This window comes from Bombina bombina, chromosome 3 (assembly GCF_027579735.1).
Source record: "Bombina bombina isolate aBomBom1 chromosome 3, aBomBom1.pri, whole genome shotgun sequence".
In the NCBI taxonomy this organism is placed as follows: Eukaryota; Metazoa; Chordata; class Amphibia; order Anura; family Bombinatoridae; genus Bombina; species Bombina bombina.
Window position 1 is genome coordinate 705,181,441 of NC_069501.1, and position 19,676 is coordinate 705,201,116.

A 19,676-nucleotide genomic window follows, 5' to 3' on the forward strand; every position below is an offset into this window, starting at 1 on the left:
GATGCAGCTTAATTACACAGCCACAAAAAGAGAAGTAACAGTTGCAGATATAGACACAAATTGCCATTAAAAAGTCTATGGGGTATTATAAAAAATTAAAAATGTATGCCCTAAAAAAGGGCTATAGATGTTTCCTAAAGACGTTTGTGCCCCCATAAAGGGTGCTACCTACCTTAAATTAAGAAACAAAACTTATAACATAAGTTCTGCCCTAAAAGGGGGCATAACATATCAACTTGTCAAATAAATAAATAATATAAACTTATATGGAATATGATTCTGTTAAATAGAATTTTAAATCTGCAAAATTGATTTTTGTCCTTTTTTGGCGCATTAATATAGATAATACATTTATATAGATCTATATTTGTTAATGTTATTAAGAAAAGATTTACAACTCTTTTATCTCTTCCATTTCTTTTATCCTAATTCAACAAAACTAGAAAGAAGTTATTCTGCATTTATTACATCATTAACTGTAACTTTCAATAGGTGAAATAATACTGTATGCCCCCAAGTTGCAAATGTATCATCTTTTTTTAATTTGGCCTTTATCTCTGTGTTTCTTTTAACGAATATTAGCATATTTGTGCACCTTTATGTTGAAGATGTGTGGCGCATTCATACAGAAAGAGACGTAGTCTTCCAAGAACGAACAACAGATCAATGGCATGTTCTATGGCATGGTTACCACCTGAGAGTAGCTTTTTAGCACAATTGTGCTTTTCACAAAGGAAAACTTTCCTGAAGTACATCAATCTGATCCTGACTAACAAAGATTGGGATGTGTAGTGCATTAACTGCCACTATGAATAATCATTTACCCACTGTGAAAGGGATCATGGATAAAATTGGGTTATAGGGTACCTATATTGCAAGCTAATCTAATTTTAATTCTGATAAAAAAAATACTGGGGAAAGGAGTTTCCCAGCAATCCCATTGAGAAAAATGAGGTGTGTGCATTCTATGGAATGTAAGGCTTAAAGGGACGCTAAACCCAAATTTTTTCGATTCATTTTTAAGCAACTTTCTAATTTACTCCTTTCTAATTTACTCCTATAATCACTTTGTTCTCTTGCTATCTTTATTTGAAATGAAGGCATCTAAGCTTAGGAGCCAGACAATTTTTGGTTTAGATCCCTGGACAGCTGTTGTTTATTTCTGGGTGCATTTAGCCACCAATCAGCAAGCACAACCCAGGTTGTGAACCAAAAATGGGCCGGCTTCTAAACTTACATTTTTGCTTTTCAAATAAAGATAGCAAGAAAATGAAGAAATATTGATAATAGGGGTCAATTAGAAAGTTGCTTAATATTGCATCCTCTATCTGAATACTTTAAAGAAAAAATTTGGGGTCAGTGTCCTTTTAAGTTTTATTTTATTTTTCAAGGGCTGCTTTGTATTCTCTGGTTACTGTGATTTAAAGGTACAGTGAATATTTGCTGCTTATTTATTGTTTTATATATATTTTTATATATATATATATATATATATGTATATATATATATTGCCCAAATAAACACGTGAACAAAGAAATTAAGTATTGATATTGTCCACATACTTCTGTTGCATGGATTGTTCTATAATTGGACCAAATGATACCCTAGGTCCCAAGCAGCAAATGACTGGAGTGTCACGTAGAGAGGGCGTATTCTTACTAATAGTGTTTTTTGACAGAGCTTTTTCTCACATTGGGCCCATGAGGTGGCTGTCAGCATGCTTAGGTGTGAAATGTTACTGAACTTCAGCCTCTTATACTGTTGATTATGGTTAGGGATTGTAGTGAGTGTAAGGAAGTTGTCATTTTAAGGCAGTATAAAACCTTGAACCAGGCTTGCTCGGTTGTAAGTACAGCATAATCTATCATACTAAATATGACAGCCTGCTCCCCAGAATTTGTGCTCACATAGGAGCTATGAGCTCCAGACTAGCAAAAGTTAGAACAACTGTTTTCACTATCACCTAGCATCTGATGTTCTATTATTAGTTCTCACATTCCTCTATGTATTTGTGGGGAGTGACATGGGGGTCATTGTGCTTTATGTGGGTGGTTTGATCATATATTTGTTGCTATTGCAGTGATGAGATAATTGCCATTTGGTATCTTACACTTCAGATAAAAGTGGAGACTGACTTCTTTCAAAAGTGGTGATGATTTGCTCTATTTCATTGCTAATCAGGTATTACTTACATATCATTTAGAGGACCATAAAAGTCCCCTAATACAGAGCACCCTAAAAACCACCTTGTGGACAGCCGATAGCCATTTGTACATCATTGCAGTTATATTTTTAGAAATAGCGACCACCCAGATGCCTGGTGGAGCAGTCTATGATAAACTGCAGTTTACCGGGGATTGTCCTCTTTCATATGACCTTCTATTGATGTGGGATCTGCCTTTGGGCACTTACTGATTATGTGACATCATCTCAAATACTTCTTCCTAATCTAGTCCCTTGTCATTATGTTCCTAGACAGTAGGCAAGTAAGAATGTGCAGAAGATGACAAGCTTATCTTCTCTACACAAAAAAGGGTTAAATTGGGTGACATATACCTTTCATTATCCACTTGAAGGGTTTAGTAAAAGTAATAAAAGACATTTTTAAATAATGTTGCAGAAGCTTATAAGGCCACTTACAATAAAATTGTTGAAGTTAAAGGGACATTATACACTTTTTTTCTTTGCATAAATGTTTTGTAGATGATCTATTTATATAGCTCATAAAGTTTTTTTGTTTTTTTAAATGTATAGTTTTGCTTATTTTTAAATAACATTGCTCTGATTGTCAGACTCCTAACCAAGCCCCAAAGTTTTATGTGAATACCGTCAGCTACCTTCTCCAGCTTGCTCCTGTTTGTGTAAATGGTCTTTTCATATGCAAAAGAAGGGGGGGGGGGGTGTCTTATTTGGCACTTGCAGTGGGCTTTCCAGCTGCCTTTTCATAAGAGCTAAACTGAGAGCTTCTAAGTAAGTTTTTAAACAGTTTTATACTGGATTTTTATATCAGTATCTGTGCATCTTATTCTTTATAGTAGTGCCTATTACATGCAGTTATATGAAAATTAGTGTATACTGTCCCTTTAAGCCCCCTAGGAGTTTTGTAACTCTTTTGGGATATGAGCTCCATTTTTAGACAGCAGCTGCTTATCAACTAACTTTGACAATGTTGCTTTGTATTATTTTATTTGCATTTAAATGTAATTACAGTGTTAATATTCTAAGTACTGGAGCTATATGTTTCAGATATAAAATAGCATAAAAAGTAGCCTGCCATACTCTCATTTACAGGAACATTTTTGGATTGATCTAACACACAAGACTATGCAGTGTCTCTTCAATTAACATGGTAGACAATCCTTTAGACTAATTTAGCAATCATTAATTGGTGAGTGACCTTAAGATTCTTGCTACACTTTTCTATGCAATAAGATGACAGCTGTCATTTAATTAATCATAAACACCATATTTAGGTCCATTTGCCCTAACGATAGTCTTGCTATAAAGGGCTTCATTTATGATGCTACTGGTGTAAAGGGGCATACATTCTGTCTGCCCGGCATCGCCTCTAGCAGGCAGCAACCCGCTGCATTGCACGTGTGCTTGTGTGCAACCCTGCAACCGGGGAGACTGACAGCCACTGCCCACACGTGATTGGCTGCATGAGATTGTAAAAGTCTGGGGAGATTGATATCCACCACATAATAGGTGGAGAATATTGTTGAGAAGCAATGGTCTGATGATCGCTGCTTATTAAATCTCAACTGCAGGCTCACTCATGCGAACCTTCAGCTGATGGGGCTGAGACCCCTTGATAAGTCTCGGCCGAAGTGTACACATAGTAATAACACATAAAGCAATTAAAAAATGCTTACCCTCCAATACACAATTGTTTGTTACTATTGATAGTCCTATTAATGTGATGTCTGTTATCATGGGTCTGTCAGACCTTGCTTGATTCATAACTTAGTGTCACAAAGAAAATTTACATTTGGAGATTGAGTTACGCACTCTATTGAAAATAATGGCCTTATATCCTTTTACCTTTTAAAGACGTCTCTATTGAGACAGCAGTTTATAAAATAATGTATACATGTTTAGAGTGATTAAATACAAAATATATAAATGAATGACTAAATTCTATTTTTAATAGAATTTTTTTCTTCACATTTTTTTCTACTTGTTCACATCAACATCCAAAAATGGTTACACCTATAGCCCAGTCAGAGTAAAACCAGATGTAAGATAAAATGCAGCAAATATGGTAAAGTGTATCACTAGGAAAGAATTAAATCTGAATTTAAAGTAGCCTTTAACCCACAATTAGTCTATCAGGGATACCTGGTGTTATTCACACCAACAGCGTGTTTTTCTCACCAGATCATGATGCACAATTAGTTTCATGTCTAATAAGACAAATTATTGGCAGATTCAGTTATATGCACAAGGTTTCTCAAGCTAACTAGTGGTACTTAATATAAATGTGTATTTGCTTATCTGATGGTCTATTTTCTCCAACATAGGTGTGTCCGGTCCACGGCGTCATCCTTACTTGTGGGATATTCTCTTCCCCAACAGGAAATGGCAAAGAGCCCAGCAAAGCTGGTCACATGATCCCTCCTAGGCTCCGCCTACCCCAGTCATTCTCTTTGCCGTTGTACAGGCAACATCTCCACGGAGATGGCTTAGAGTTTTTTAGTGTTTAACTGTAGTTTTTCATTATTCAATCAAGAGTTTGTTATTTTCAAATAGTGCTGGTATGTACTATTTACTCAGAAACAGAAAAGAGATGAAGAATTCTGTTTGTATGAGGAAAATGATTTTAGCAACCGTAACTAAAATCCATGGCTGTTCCACACAGGACTGTTGAGAGCAATTAACTTCAGTTGGGGGAACAGTGTGCAGTCTCTTGCTGCTTGAGGTATGACACATTCTAACAAGACGATGTAATGCTGGAAGCTGTCATTTTCCCTATGGGATCCGGTAAGCCATTTTTATTAAGATAGTAAATAAGGGCTTCACAAGGGCTTATTAAGACTGTAGACTTTTTCTGGGCTAAATCGATTCATTATTAACACATATTTAGCCTTGAGGAATCATTTATTCTGGGTATTTTGATATGATTATATCGGCAGGCACTGTTTTTGACACCTTATTCTTTAGGGGCTTTCCCTAATCATAGTCAGAGCCTCATTTTCGCGCAGGTAATGGCGCACTTGTTTTTGAGGACAGCATGGCATGCAGCTGCATGTGTGTGGAGCTCTGATACATAGAAAAGTCTTTCTGAAGGCATCATTTGGTATCGTATTCCCCTTTGGGCTTGGTTGGGTCTCAGCAAAGCAGATTCCAGGGACTGTAAAGGGGTTAAATATAAAAACGGCTCCGGTTCCGTTATTTTAAGGGTTAAAGCTTCCAAATTTGGTGTGCAATACATTTAAGACACTGTGGTGAAATTTTGGTGAATTTTGAACAATTCCTTCATACTTTTTCGCAATTGCAGTAATAAAGTGTGTTTAGTTTAAAATTTAAAGTGACAGTAACGGTTTTATTTTAAAACGTTTTTTGTGCTTTGTTATCAAGTTTATGCCTGTTTATCATGTCTGAACTACCAGATAGATTGTGTTCTGAATGTGGGGAAATCAAGGTTCCTTCTCATTTAACTATATGTATTTTATGTCATAAAAAATTTAGTAAAAATGATGCCCAAGATGATTCCTCAAGTGAGGGGAGTAAGCATGGTACTGCATCATCCCCTACTTCGTCTACACCAGTCTTGCCCATACAGGAGGCCCCTAGTACATCTAGTGCGCCAATACTCCTTACTATACAACATTTAACGGCTGTAATGGATAATTCTATCAAAAACATTTTAGCCAATATGCCCACTTATCAGCGAAAGCGCGACTGCTCTGTTTTAGAAAATTCTGTAGAGCATGAGAACGCTGATGATATGGTTTCTAAAGGGCCCCTACACCAGTCTGAGGGGGCCAGGGAGGTTTTGTCTGAGGGAGAAATTTCAGATTCAGGAAACATTTCTCAACAAGCTGAACCTGATGTGATTAATTTTAAATTTAAGTTGGAACATCTCCGCGCTCTGCTTAAGGAGGTGTTATCCAATTTGGATGATTGTGATTATCTGGTCATTCCAGAACCACTATGTAAAATAGAAAAGTTCTTAGAGGCCCCGGGGCCCCCCGAAGCTTTTCCTATATCCAAGCGGGTGGCGTACATTGTTAGTAAAGAATGGGACAGGCCCGGTATACCTTTAGTACCTTCCCCCATATTTATAAAATTGTTTTCCTATAGTCGACCCCAGAAAGGACTGATGGCAGACAGTCCCCAAGGTCGAGGGGGCGGTTTCTACTCTACACAAGCGCGCCACTATACCCATAGAAGATAGTTGTGCTTTCCAAGATCCTATGGATAAAAAATTAGAAGGTCTGCTAAAGATGTTTGTTCAGCAAGGTTCCCTTCTACATCCAATTGCATGCATTGTCCCTGTCACTGCAGCCGCGTGTTTCTAGTTTGATGAGCTAGGAAAGGCGATTATTAGTAATTCTTCTTCTTATGAGGAGATTATGGACAGAATTCGTGCTCTTAAATTGGCTAATTCTTTCACCCTAGACGCCACCTTGCAATTGGCTAGGTTAGCGGTGAAAAAATTCTGGTTTTTGCTATTGTGGCGCAGAGCGCTTCGGTTAAAATCTTGGACAGCGGATGCGTCTTCCAAGAACAAATTGCTTGACATTCCTTTCAAGGGGAAAACACTCTTTGGCCCTGACTTGAAAGAGATTATCTCTGATATCACTGGGGGCAAGGGCCACGCCCTTCCTCGGGATAGGTCTTTTCAAGACCAAAAATAAACCTAAGTTTAAGCAGGAAGGTAATACTTCTCAAGCCAATCCAGCCTGGAGACCTATGCAAGGCTGGAACATAGGAAAGCAGGCCAGGAAACCTGCCACTGCTACCAAGACAGCATGAAATGCGGGCCCCCGATCCGGGACCGGATCTGGTGGGGGGCAGACTCTCTCTCTTCGCTCAGGCTGGGGCAAGAGATGTTCTGGATCCTTGGGCGTTAGAAATAGTCTCCCAAGGTTATTCTCTGGAGTTCAAGGGGCTTCCTCCTAGGGGGAGGTTCCACAGGTCTCAGTTGTCTTCAGACCACATAAGAAGACAGGCATTCTTACATTGGGTAAAAGACCTGCTAAAAATGGGAGTGATTCATCCTGTTCCATTAGGAGAACAAGGGATGGGGTTCTACTCCAATCTGTTCATAGTTCCCAAAAAAGAGGGAACGTTCAGACCAATCTTCGATCTCAAGATCTTGAACAAGTTCTCAAGGTTCCATCGTTACAAGATGGAAACCATTCGAACACTTCTTCCTTCCATCCAGGAAGGTCAATTCATGACCAAGGTGGATTTCAAGGATGCGTATCTACATATTCCTATCCACAAGGAACATTATCGGTTCCTAAGGTTTGCATTCCTGGACAAGCATTTCCAGTTCGTGGCGTTTTCTTTCGGATTAGCCACTGCTCCTGGGTTTTTCTCATAGGTACTAGGGTCCCTTCTGGCGGTGCTAAGACCAAGGGGCATTGCTGTAGTACCTTACTTGGACGACATTCTGATTCGAGCGTCGTCCCTTCCTTAAGTATAGGCTCACACGGACATTGTCCTGGCCTTTCTCAGATCTCACGGATGGAAAGTGAACGTGGAAAAGAGTTCTCTATCTCCGTCAACGAGGGTTCCCTTCTTGGGAACTATAATAGACTCCTTAGAAATGAGGATTTTTCTGACAGAAGCCAGAAAAACAAAACTTCTAGACTCTTGTCGGATACTTCATTCCGTTCCTCTTCCTTCCATAGCGCAGGGCATGGAAGTGATAGGTTTGATGGTAGCGGCACTGGACATAGTTCCTTTTGTGCGCATTCATCTAAGACCATTACAACTGTTCTTGCTCAGTCAGTGGAATGGGGACTATTCAGACTTGTCTCCGAAGATACAAGTAAATCAGAGGACCAGAGACTCATTCCGTTGGTGGCTGTCCCTGGACAACCTGTCACAAGGGATGACCTTCTGCAGACCAGAGTGGGTCATTGTCACGACCGACGCCAGTCTGATGGGCTGGGGCGCGGTCTGGGGATCCCTGAAAGCTCAGGGTCTTTGGTCTCGGGTAGACTCTCTTCTACCGATAAATATTCTGGAACTGAGAGCGATATTCAATGCTCTCAAAGCTTGGCCTCAGCTAGCGAGGGCCAAGTTCATACATCAACCATCAGGGGGGAACAAGGAGTTCCCTAGCGATGGAAGAAGTGACCAAAATCATTCTATGGGCGGAGTCTCACTCCTGCCACCTGTCTGCTATCCACATCCCAGGAGTGGAAAATTGGGAAGCGGATTTTCTGAGTCGTCAGACATTGCATCCGGGGGAGTGGGAACTCCATCCGGAAATCTTTGCCCAAGTCACTCAACCGTGGGGCATTCCAGACATGGATCTGATGGCCTCTCGTCAGAACTTTAGAGTTCCTTACTACGGGTACAGATCCAGGGATCCCAAGGCGGCTCTAGTGGATGCACTAGTAGCACCTTGGACCTTCAAACTAGCTTATGTGTTCCCGCCGTTTCCTCTCATCCCCAGGCTGGTAACCAGGATCAATCAGGAGAGGGCGTCGGTGATTTTGATAGCTCCTGCGTGGCCACGCAGGACTTGGTATGCAGATCTGGTGAATATGTCATCGGCTCCACCATGGAAGCTACCTTTGAGACGAGACCTTCTTGTTCTAGGTCCGTTCGACCCACTCCAGCTGACTGCTTGGAGATTGAACGCTTGATCTTATCAAAGCGAGGGTTCTCAGATTCTGTTATTAATACTCTTGTTCAGGCCTGAAAACCTGTAACCAGAAAAATTACCACATAATTTGGTATATCTGTTGGTGTGAATCTGCAGGATTCCCTTGGGACAAGGTTAAGATTCCTAAGAGTCTATCCTTCCTTCGAGAAGGATTGGAAAAAGGATTATCTGCAAGTTCCTTGATGGGACAGATTTCTGTCTTGTCCGTGTTACTTCACAAAAAGCTGGCAGCTGTGCCAGATGTTCTAGCCTTTGTTCAGGCTCTGGTTAGAATCAAGCCTGTTTACAAAATTTTTGACTCCTACTTGGAGTCTCAACCTAGTTCTTTCAGTTCTTCAGGGGGTTCCGTTTGAACCCTTACATTCCGTTGATATTAAGTTATTATCTTGGAAAGTTTGTTTTTGGTTGCAATTTCTTCTGCTAGAAGAGTTTCAGAATTATCTGCTCCGCAGTGTTCTTCTCCTTATCTGGAGTTCCATGCAGATAAGGTGGTTTTGCGTACTAAACCTGGTTTTCTTCCAAAAGTTGTTTCTAACAAAGACATTAACCAGGAGATAGTTGTACCTTTCTTTGTGTCCTAATCCAGTTTCAAAGAAGGAACGTTTGTTGCACAACTTGAATGTAGTTCGTGCTCTCAAATTTTACTTAGCAGCTACTAAGGATTTCAGACAAACTTTGTCTTTGTTTGTTGTTTATTCTGGTAAACGGAGAGGTCAAAAAGCAACTTCTACCTCTCTCTCCTTCTGGATTAAAAGCATTATCCGATTGGCTTATGAGACTGCCGGACGGCAGCCCCCTGAAAGAATCACAGCTCACTCCACTAGGGCTGTGGCTTCCACATGGGCCTTCAAGAACGAGGCTTCTGTTGATCAGATATGTAGGGCAGCGACTTGGTCTTCACTGCACACTTTTACCAAATTTTACAAGTTTGATACTTTTGCTTCTTCTGAGGCTATTTTTGGGAGAAGGGTTTTGCAAGCCGTGGTGCCTTCCATTTAGGTGACCTGATTTGCTCCCTCCCTTCATCCGTGTCCTAAAGCTTTGGTATTGGTTCCCACAAGTAAGGATGACGCCGTGGACCGGACACACCTATGTTGGAGAAAACAGAATTTATGTTTACCTGATAAATTTCTTTCTCCAACGGTGTGTCCGGTCCACGGCCCGCCCTGGTTTTTTTTTAATCAGGTCTGATAATTTATTTTCTTTAACTACAGTCACCACGGTACCATATGGTTTCTCCTATGCAAATATTCCTCCTTAACGTCGGTCGAATGACTGGGGTAGGCGGAGCCTAGGAGGGATCATGTGACCAGCTTTGCTGGGCTCTTTGCCATTTCCTGTTGGGGAAGAGAATATCCCACAAGTAAGGATGACGCCGTGGACCGGACACACCGTTGGAGAAAGAAATTTATCAGGTAAACATAAATTCTGTTTTCATGTCATTAGATGCCTTTACTGTTTAAAGATAATGTAAGTTTCCTAAGAAATCTTTATATGTTACATTTATGCTTATACATATCTTTTTAGAAGGATTTATTTTAGTCAACAGTTCTCAAACATTTTTTGATATAGTCTATTATACAAAATCTATATAAATATTTTACTGAATTTGTATGTATTATTATTATTGTTGTTGTTTACTTTTGATAACCATTGCTTGGCACTATTCACTTATTCATAAAGATTACAGAGTCCTGTCTACACTGAAAGCTCTACTGTAGCCAGACATTTTAATAAACCAAGATGCTTAACAGTATTGTACATTAACTGTTCAATTATGCTGAAATAATTATTTTTGCCTGCACATCAAAAAGAAATCAGGCATCCGAGATACAATTACATATTATATCTGTCTGTAACATTAAGCTCAAATACTAAATCAAGGGGAGTGTCCTACTTGTGTTTTAGAGTTTAATTTAGTAATAATAGAGCATCAGAAGAGTTTATAGCCATACAATAGAAATAGAAATGCATGCTTATTAGCAAGTTCCCCATTGTCAGAGCTCCCGGATGCAAGGCTGCAAGTAGAGGCGTAACTAGAAACCGCAGGGCCCAGGTGCAAGAATCTAAGAAGGGGCCCCCCATCGCGCCTCCAAAAAAAGGTGAATTTAATAAAAAAAAATTACATTTAACACAGAATAAAAATGTAAATCAGATTACATGTCTCCAAAAGGAGGTACCCTGTGCCCACAGTCTGTGAGATGGTCTGACCCCCCTATTACTGTATATATATATATATATATATATATATATATATATATATATATATATATATATAGTGACACTATTTAACCCCCAGTACTGTATATAGTAAGTTAGTGACACAGTCTCTGCCGGTGAGATGGCTGGCCTGACCCTACCCGCCTAGTACTTTATAAAGTTACCACAGTAGTCAGTGACATGATCCACCCCCCCCCATACTGTATTTAGTGGTACTGTATAGTGACACTGTTTACCCCCTGCCCCCCCCCCCCCAATGCTGTAGTAACAAGGTCTGTAATTTGCTGGTTCCACAAACATACACAAACACACATACATGCATAAATACACACACAGTCACATACATACACACACACACACACCCTATACACACATAAACACCAATGGGTAAAACAGAAACACTATCCCCTGTAGTCATGTCACACTCGCATGATATCACTGCAGGCAGTGGTAGGTTAACGTTTTTTATTAAAAAAAAAAAAATTTTAAGCTGGGCCCCCACCCTTATGGGCCCAGTCGCACCTGCGACCTCTGCACCCCCTGTAGTTTCACCCCTGGCTGCAAGATTTTTAAGGTTTTGGATATCTGCCCTGGTCTCCCTCCTGTAGTTTTCCCATCACTGCAAACGTCACATTTCAAAGTGATTAACCGATGCTTCCATATAATATTGTATTAGTTATTAGCAGCCCAGTCACCAAAATCTCTTTTCGTAAACTGCCTAATTTCTTTCATTAACAATGCACCCTATGAGCAGACAGACGTTGCACTGAAACACAGCATTGCTATCTTGCAATAGCACTGCAACTATCTACACCCTGGTTTCTTCATTTACCGGGCCTTGAGGTAACTTCAGTTGAGAGCTACTGATCTACACTACCCCTTGTGAAAGCCAGAGTATGCCAACAAATATTAGTACCACCATACTAAATGTTTTACATGTGTTTTGCTATACTTTTATTCTAACACTTAAAGGGACAGTCTACTCTAGAAATGTTATTTCTTAAAAAGATAGATAATCCCTTTATTACGCATTCCTCAGTTTTGCATAACCAACACAGTTATATAATTATACATTTTACCTCTGTGATTACTTTGTATATAAGCCTCTGTAGACTGCCCCCTTATTTAATTTCTTTTGAAAGACTTGCAGTTTAGCCAATTAGTGCTGACTCACAAATGACTCCACGGGAGTGAGTACAATGTTATCTGTATGAAATAGCATTGTCTAGTTGTGAAAAACTGTCAAAATGCACAGAGATAAGAGGAGGCCTTCAAGGGCTTAGAAATTAGCATATGAACCTACCTAGGTTTAGCTTTCAACAAAGAATGCCAAGAAGACAAAACAAATGTTGATGATAAAAGTAAATTGAAAAGTTGTTTAAAATTGCATGCCATATCTGAAACTTAAAAGTTTAATTTTCAAAAGACTATCCCTTTAACTTCAGGTCTCAAGTCGCACTAATTTTTTTTAGCACTTTTATTGGTTGCCCTCGAGCACAATACATAACCCACAATTTGTAATTTAAGCAATGTTTAGCACGGCCATACTATCCATTGAAAGTATAAGGCACGCTAAAGAGATGTTGGCTGCTCTAAACATTCTCTGGTTATATTGTTTTATCATCGACTTGTAATACCATATTGAACTGTATTCTGAGCATGGGGGTGCGATATTGATAGCGCACCCTGCTCTATCAATAGCGCTCCACTTGCAATCTAGGCCTAAATATTTAGAACGAAAGTTATAGCCACCTTCATTTGAATGAATAATTCATATAAGCAGTTGATGCTATTTTTAATATTACATAATAGTTAAAATAAGATAAAATAGTTTTATAAGTGGCAGACTCTTTAATAAAAGTATGTTATATGTAATCATATGGAAAAGTAGATAATTATGTGATTAATTCTCTACATCTTTTTTATTATTGTAGCTTCCAGATGTAGCAAGATGTGAAAGCAACGATGACTGCAGGGGAACAACAAAACGACAGAGTCAAGGTAGACCATTTTAAACATATTAAATGTACATGATCTTATTTTTCTTTCTAATATAAAGAAATATAAAACATTTTAACTATCTATTTGTATATATTCACTGACTGAATTCGTTTCTTCCCTTACTGTAAATTATTAAATCTACAAATTGCTTCTGAGACATTCTAATTGTTCTAAGATCTAATACTATTATGCATTTCCCTTCTTTCATTTATTTGTTTTTGTAATATAAAACTTCAAGTATATTGCAAGCAAATGACTATTACAAACAATTCAAGTGTATTTTTATGACTACTGCAACTCAAATTCAAGTACATTTGGATGTATATTGCAAACAAATCAAATTCAAGTGCATTTGTATGAATACTGCAACTTAAGTTCAGGTGCACTTGTATGAATATTTGCAACAAGTTAAATTCAGATGCATTTGTATGAATATTGCCAATAAATAATCCTTTCAAGTGCATTTGTATGGATACTGCAACTTAAATTGAAGTGCATATGTATTTATATTGCAAACAAATTAAATTCAAGTGCATTAGTATAATCAAACCCTAGGCTGTCATTGTGCCTTGTATTATAGCCCTATAACATACTTGTACACTGCTACAGTTGTTGTTTTTTAGGACAAAGAAAATTGTTAAACTGAAATGAAACCCACATTTTTTATTTCATGATTCAGATAGAGCATGCAATTTTAAGCAACTTCCTAATTTACTCCTATTCATTTTTATTTGTTCTCTTGGTATCGTTATTTGAAAAGCAGGAATTTAAGCTTAGGAGACATCTCATTTTTGGTTCAGCACATGGGTAGCACTTGCTGATTGGTGGCTAAATGTAGCCACCAATCAGCAAGCACTACCCAGGGTGCTGAAGCAAAATGGGGCGGCTCCCTAGCTTACATTCTTACATTTTCAAATAAAGATAGCAAGAGAATGAAGAAAAATTGATAATAGGAGTAAATTAGAAAGTCACGTAAAATTGCATGCTCTATCTGAATCATGAAAGAAAAAATGTGGGTTTAGTATGCCTGTAATGTAAAGTTTCAATTGTGGTCTGTTAGGCACAAGTAAAGATGTAGTGTTTATTTTGCACTTTAATTGATAAGTCTTAAAGGGACAATCTTCCATTTTTTTTCCCTGTGCCATTTAAAAAGAAAGTATGTTATAAAGTATTATAGTATTTCATAAAAAAAAAAAAGCAGAAGAAAGGTTTTCCTTATTTTTATTTTTAGGTTTGTCACTGTCAGCAAATACCAGTGACAGTGTCATAATCAGCCAGTGGACAGTGATTACTTAAGTATTGTCGTGACAAACCTGCAATTCAAGCTAGTTTCTTTAAATGTAATCAGATTTTTAATGCTCTTTTTTCAATACTGTGCTCCTTTAAGGCTAATATGGGCTTTGAAACATACGTTCATAACACAAATTATCATGTTATGACAAAGAAGGTAAGCTACGAAATTTGTGCTATTTAATATAGCAGCAATTTTGTCAAAAAAAGACACAGGACTTTTACATTAAGGTAAAACATGTTTTTGTTTTTTTCTAAGCCATAAAAAAATATATTTTTATAGCTCAGTAATTATGAAAAATAACTTTAGCCAAGTTAAGCTCTATTGAAATGCTGCAAGTGAGTGTAAGTACACAGTAGCCACAATTAAGATACATTAAATAGTATCATTAGTATTATTTATGTGTACCAACCTCATAAAAAAAAGTATTTAAAGGGACTGTAAAGTCAAAGTTAAACGTTCATGAGTCTGATAGAGCATGCAATTTTAAACAAATTTCTAATTTACTTCTGTTATCAAATTTGCTTTGTTCTCGCTGTATCTTTGATTGAAGAGTCAAACTAGGTAGGCTCATAATAGCTCAGGAGTGTGCACGTGTCTTTAGTACTCTATGGCAGCAGTGTTTTGAAACATTATGTGTAGCTTTGTTATACAGTGTTGTACTAAAGACACGTGCACACTCCTGAGCTTTTAGGAGCCTACCTAGTTTTACTCTTCAATAAAAGATACCAAGAGAACAAATGTAAATTGGATGAAAGAAGTAAATTGGAAAGTTGTTTAAAATTGCATGCTCTATCAAAATCATGGAAGTTTCATTTTGACTTTACGGTCTCTTTAAAGTTTCCTAGCTGCACAGACTGCATCAGTTGTGTTTTTTGCACTTCATTATAGTACTATAAAATGTGAGTATCTGCAATTTTAGTGAGACAGAAAAAAAAAAGAAAAAAAAGACAAAAATGAATTATGTTAATGTGAAAGTGCTATAGCTTGTGATTTTCTAATGAAAGAATACAAAAATGATTATACATAGAAATATAATAACTGTTAAAACTTTGTTTTCGACATATAATGGCTGAGTAATTAGTGTAATTCCTATTGATACTTATTGACATTTTTTGTTAAAGCTCATTGTTTGATTGGTACTGATAATGCTAGTTGAGTAAAAAATACCTGTAAACCACTGAGTCTTAGTAGGAAGGGTACAACTAATAGAGGCAAATTAATTTAAATTGCATTAACATATTTAAGTGCAGTTTCCCTTTAATTATGTTACCAGATGTTTAAACCTTCCTCTCTTACCTGAGCTGTATCCATACACCAACTCTAACCAATACCCAGTCATCATTTCAAGTCAAACTTAATCCCATCCATATAATAACTCATCAATCTATCTCTGCATAACAAGGTCAGGCCAAGTGGACTGGCAACAAGCACTGAATAAAAATACAAAATGCAAAAGTTTGTGTCAGGAGTCAAACAACTATTTCATTATTTACTAAAAGAATCAGCTAACACTCTCTTCTCAAATCTAAAGTGATTGTAACTTAAAGGGATATGAAACCCACACTTTTTCTTTCATGATTCAGATTCATGCAATTTTAAGCAACTTTCTAATGGGTACATTGAGCCACCAATCAGCAAGCACTACCCAGGTGCTGAACCAAAAATGGGCCGGCTCATACATTTCTGCTTTTCAAATAAAGATACCAAGAGAACAAAGGAACATTTATAATAGGAGTAAATTATAAAGTGTTTTGCAACATTATTTCCAAAAAGTAGAATTGAAAAGTTGCTTAAATTGCATGTTCTATCTGAATCATGAAAGAAAAAAAAATTGAGTTTAATATCCCTTTAAACAATCGTGTATTTTGTTGATCTGTTCACACTTTGATAAATATTCATTTTTTTCTTTCCCTGCTTACATTTACTTAAATTTGTAATCTGTAAATAATCTATTAGGAACATTAAACACCTCTTGGTTTTGTGTAAATCTGTGCTTATCCAACGCTCTCTAGAGAAGCAACAAAGCAACGTTTGTAACTTGTAAATGCTGTAAATTATATAGTCGATTTAGGAAATTGGAAGGTTACATATTTTGCTTTTATGCCTTTCTAGGGAGCAAATGACAAGTCACAATTTTTACACAAAAACAAGAAGTTTTTAATGATCCTTCAAGTTTTAGCTGTGAGATGGTGGAAGGTGCTTAGATATAAATGACCATTAGATGTGTTTGTTTGTCACATTATTTAGCATCAGCTTTCACTGGATTGCACTAACTGCACGTGCCGCATGTGTAAATAACTTCTCATACTTGCTTTTACTAATATTCCATTTAAACACAGACTTTAATCAGGCTGAAGTTCTGCATATTTTTTCTGCTTCCATTACCACTAATGGATCTTAACATATTAAAATCATTGTGCTTTCTAGGATGTAACAGTGCATTAGTCCAGTTTAAATGACTGAACAGAATGCTATTTATTTATTTAGTATTTTTTAAAGGTAAAGAATACCCAGGTGTAAGGGTGAGTGAGGTTACCAAGCCCAGTGCAGGAGGGCAGCCACATTGTATGCTTTATGTGTCTGTTAGAGTTCAGCTACACTGTTGTGACAAATATGCACTAACCATTTATGTATATGGACTAATTCATTTGCACATGTGGTGAAATGTGTTTCTTTTTTTTTGTCTGTTTTGTTTTTCCCCACAACTTCCTATGCTAACAAGGAGAGACCTATGATCCACCACTGAGTCAATCAGGTAATTTCAGACCACAGATATTGGGTGGGGTTAAATGCAAAATAATCATATCTGCTCAAGATCAAACCCAACACAGAGTAAATCATTACTTTTTAAAGCTCTAGTCTGTACTATCTCACCTGGGTTCTTTGGTTGTTTAGAAACACCAATGAAACATATATTTTTAATGATTGTGTGATTGTTTCTTTGCAACACATCATACAGGGTTACTAGTTTTGAATAGGGTAATTTTTCATTAGCATCATTGTGATATCACATTACAAAGTTTAATCTCTACGTAAAAAAAAGAGAGGGTGGTGTAGGAGCTACCTGGATATGGTCTTAGCTAAATCCCAAAAAAGATCACAATAATCTTCAGAAACAGTGATCAAAATACAAGCAATTTCAAAAAGATGGGGGTGGGATAAAGCGCTCCAAAAACAGAGCTGACCAAAGGAAGGGAAACGGGGAGAATATATAAAGTGCCTTATATACCAAAAAATAAAGTATAAAATGTTTATAACATTCAATTATGTATCAAAAATGAAATATATCTTAAGGACCCAAGATTGGTATAATAAAATGTTTAATAGAATAGAATGTTCTAAAAAAAAGGTAAAAATGATTATTAAAATAATGGTTACGATGTCGGCATAAAAAGAAAGGTTATAGATCATTTGAAGATGATTGAATTAATAGCAGTCTGGTAACTAAAATACAAAAAACAATCACACTTATTATAGCAAGAGAATATCACGAAGGATACTACAGTATATATAATATATATATATATATATATAAAGTAAAATCAAGGCTATGATACAAACGTATATCTAGCTAGTGTAAAAAAATGGAACACAATAAAAACACAGATTTGTTGCAGCTCTGTGACAAACCTAAATGTTTGGTCAGAAAATACAGTGAGAATAAGTCTATATATTTGGCGTTGTCGTCAGCTGTGCACAGCCTTCGATGGATTGGGATACAAAGAAGGAAAAAACTCACTGTTGGTGGATAAGCAACTTCTGTAGTACAATTCCGTTAGAATGATGACTTCAGGTCTTGATAAAGGCAGTTTAGTCTGCTGAAACGCGTAGATTGTGCTTACTACCCTTGTATTTTCTTCAGAGGGGTCAAACACTCACTATACAGGTTCATCTCTATATTAACAAAAAGTGTAGACATATGAATAATTCATGTTAATGTGCATGTATTCCCTTCCATTTTCTGTCAATAGATCACTCGGGTTCATTGTTTGTTTTGTATGGCTAATGAACAAACTACATGAATAATCCCTGTTTGGGCCTAACTACCTGATCGACTAAAAACCCTGGTATCAGTGTTTGAATATTATCTTATCTGTGTCCAGACTACAAGCAAATTTGCACTAAATGCATGTATAACAAACGCATTGCAAGAATTGTATCAACCCTTTCAAATTAACTTTCCACTACAGAAGATACAGAGTATCGATTGGAGGCTAGTGGACAACGTCACTCAGTCACATGACCTGACGTCATCATTCTTACGGAATTGTACTACAGAAGTTGCATATCCACAAACAGTGAGTTTTTTCCTTCTTTGTATTCCAATCCATCGGAGGCTGTGCACAGCTGAAGACAACGCCAAATAGCTATATATATATATACTTATTCTCACTGTATTTTTCCGACCAAACATTTAGGTTTGTCACGGAGCTGCAACAGATCTGTGTTTTTATTGTGTTACATTTGTTTCCACTAGCTAGATATACTTGATTTTACTTTACATGTATTATATATAATGTAGTATCCTTTGTGATATTCTCTTGCTATAATAAGTGTTATTGTTTTTTGTATTTTAGTTACCAGACTGCTATTAATTCAATCATCTTCAAATGGTGTATAACCTTTTTTTTTATGCCGGCATCGTAACCATTATTTTAATAATCATTTTTACCTGTTTTTTAGAACATTCTATTAAACATTTTATTATACCAATCTTGGGTCCTTAAGATATATTTCCTTTTTGATACATAATCGAATGTTATAAACATTTTATACTTTATTTTTTGGTGTATAAGGCACTTTATATATTCTCCCAGTTTCCCTTCCTTTGGTCAGCTCTGTTTTTGGAGCGCTTTATCCCACCCCATCGTATTGAAAAAGTTTGATCTCTCCAAACCTCTTATGAGTTATGTAGTTACCTAAACTGTTTACTAATACACTTGTGCACTGTCTGTATGCCTAATGTATGTGTTGTGTCACAGACACTTTGCCTTTGCACGATTTTGTTGTATTTTAATATAAGCTTGTGCTGTCAAGCTTGATGTTTTTTTAAACATATAATTTTAATTGTTAAATACAGACTTATACCTTCTTTCACTTGAAAAGGGAGGTGTTGTGGTTCAGGGCAAATGACATGATGGATGAAGTGATGTTTTGGAGGCGGCATGGCTACTTATACAGCTTATTGGATAATCATTTGTCTAAGTGAAGGTTTTCTGACCATAAGAATGAACCAATAATAGTGAGAGTTTCTTCTCCTAATATTCATGTTTTTTTCTCCATTTAAGTAGAGAGGTCTTAGCTGCTTCT

The 19,676-nt window shown here is 37.0% G+C and overlaps 1 protein-coding gene across 3 annotated transcripts in view; it reads left to right on the forward strand.

The window, feature by feature from the left end:
* The window catches only part of P2RX1 (purinergic receptor P2X 1), a 183,288-nt gene that overhangs the window by 52,940 nt on the left and 110,672 nt on the right, over positions 1-19,676 (forward strand). For 2 of the 3 annotated variants that reach the window (XM_053707507.1, XM_053707506.1), the window contains exons 4-5: positions 13,006-13,072; positions 17,089-17,121. In XM_053707507.1, coding sequence (XP_053563482.1) covers positions 13,006-13,072; positions 17,089-17,121 — 100 coding nt within the window. The remainder of the gene's footprint in view (positions 1-13,005; positions 13,073-17,088; positions 17,122-19,676) is intronic. The other variant, XM_053707508.1, reaches the window with a different exon arrangement.